The 1544-nt window shown below is 61.7% G+C and overlaps 2 protein-coding genes across 2 annotated transcripts in view; both read left to right on the top strand.

Annotated features, from left to right (window-relative positions):
• Positions 1-531, top strand: part of LOC105854326 — a 91329-nt gene extending 90798 nt beyond the window's left edge. Inside the window, exon 10 of the mRNA XM_012732268.1 lies at positions 515-531. Coding sequence (XP_012587722.1) covers positions 515-531 — 17 coding nt within the window. The remainder of the gene's footprint in view (positions 1-514) is intronic.
• A 284-nt stretch (positions 532-815) lies between these two features.
• XPOT (exportin, tRNA) overlaps positions 816-1544 on the top strand; it is a 13646-nt gene continuing 12917 nt past the window's right edge. The window contains exon 1 of the mRNA XM_012732267.1: positions 816-953. Within this exon, the coding sequence (XP_012587721.1) occupies positions 894-953 (60 nt within the window). The 5' untranslated portion in view covers positions 816-893. The remainder of the gene's footprint in view (positions 954-1544) is intronic.

The raw sequence follows: 1544 nt of genomic DNA, 5'->3' as shown, positions 1-1544 counted from the left end.
CCGGACTTCTCCAAAGCTGTCGGTCACTGGAGAGACCGCGCGGCGGGGCCTGCGCCCAGCTGCAAAGGCCTCTCAGCCCCAGCGCTGCGTCTTTGTGATAGTAAAGAGCCCAGGGCATGGACAGGGACTGCTGCCCTCACCTCCCGGACCGAGTGAAAGTGACCGAGGCGTAACACATGTTCCTTGTTTCTGCAAGTGAAATAAGCTGCATTTTGTAGCCTTTTATGGTGCGGAAAAGTGCACTGCTTTGCAGAGACAATTATTTGCCAGCTTTTACAGCTGCTGCTAGGGCTTTGGAAACGTATTTCTAGAATTCGCTGGCGAGGGCAGATTCTGTGGAAGGGCTAAGCCGTTGTTCAAAGGCCAAATGTTGCGTTATCCGGTTTCCTTTTCCCTTGCCTTCTGGAAGAGGGGTGGGCCGGCCGGCAGCAACGTTGGACGCTGGTGTTCGCCCTTCTGACTTCTCGAGGCGTGCGGCCCGAGTAATAAGATTATCCGGACTTGCCCCTTTTAGCTTACACGGCCGTGTAATTGCGCTGCTGGGCCTGGAGGTCACGAGCATACGGCTCGTGTAGGGAGGAATTTCTGTGCACTGTCGCTGACACTGAAGCATTCGTGGCGGCGTGCTCTGGGTCTTCGGAAACAGCACAGTGGCCGAGCGTCTCGCAGCCCCTCGGCGCGGGCTCCTGTCCCGGTCACGCGGGGCCGTGGCTCGTGAAGCCGTCGCCCTCGTTTGCGTGGTGGCGCCCACTTGCTCTTACTCTGGGTGAGCCTGTGCGCGCCAGACGTGGTCTCCACCCAAGCTTTCTGTGTGTGCAGATGCTCGCGGGCTGGGCTGCGGCACCGGAGGGCACGCCTGTTGTGGCCCGGGAGCGCCCGGCGTAGCGGCAGGGATGGATGAACAGGCTCTTCTAGGGCTGAACCCCAACGCTGACTCAGACTTCAGGCAGAGGGTAAGTCCCGCCGTGGTCACTTTTCAGGCCTGCCCCCCAGGCGCGCATTGGCCGCCGGAGCCGTGACGGGGTTCGGCCTGGGGGCAGCCAGCAGGACAAACGGGGCGCTTCCGCAGCGTGGGGAGCCCGCGCCTGAGCCCTGCCGTCTGCTCTCTGCTCAGCTGGCGGCGGAGGGAGAAATGGTAGTGAACTTCATGGTGTGCCGGGGCCATTTCTGACCTCGGGGCGCTGGGAGCCCCACGGTCTTTGGGGCCCGACGGCGGCAGATGAGCACGTGCGCTTCCCTCAGCCGGGCGTGCTGGGGCCAGCCGCTGGCCCTCGGCAGTCCCTTCCCACCCGGACGGACATTTAGATGCACGTTCACGATCCGCCTCGTCCTAGGTGTGTAAAATGCTGAACGATGAGGGACCCGTTGTGGGGCCCTGGGGACGGGCAGATACAAACGTGGCACGTGCTGTGCGTGCCTGTCACACGCCCCAGCAGGATGGCGAAGGAAGGCGCCGAAGGACAAGCCTGTAGTGACGCTTCTGAGGACACGGACGTCTTGAGTTTTCTTTCTGCCTCTCCTAGCGCAGGCTTTTTAATAAATGA

This window comes from Condylura cristata, unplaced genomic scaffold (assembly GCF_000260355.1).
Source record: "Condylura cristata isolate star-nosed mole 26May11 unplaced genomic scaffold, ConCri1.0 scaffold00034, whole genome shotgun sequence".
Taxonomy (NCBI): Eukaryota; Metazoa; Chordata; class Mammalia; order Eulipotyphla; family Talpidae; genus Condylura; species Condylura cristata.
The sequence above is the reverse complement of the archived record's forward strand: the minus strand, read 5'-3'. Positions and strand labels throughout refer to the sequence as shown.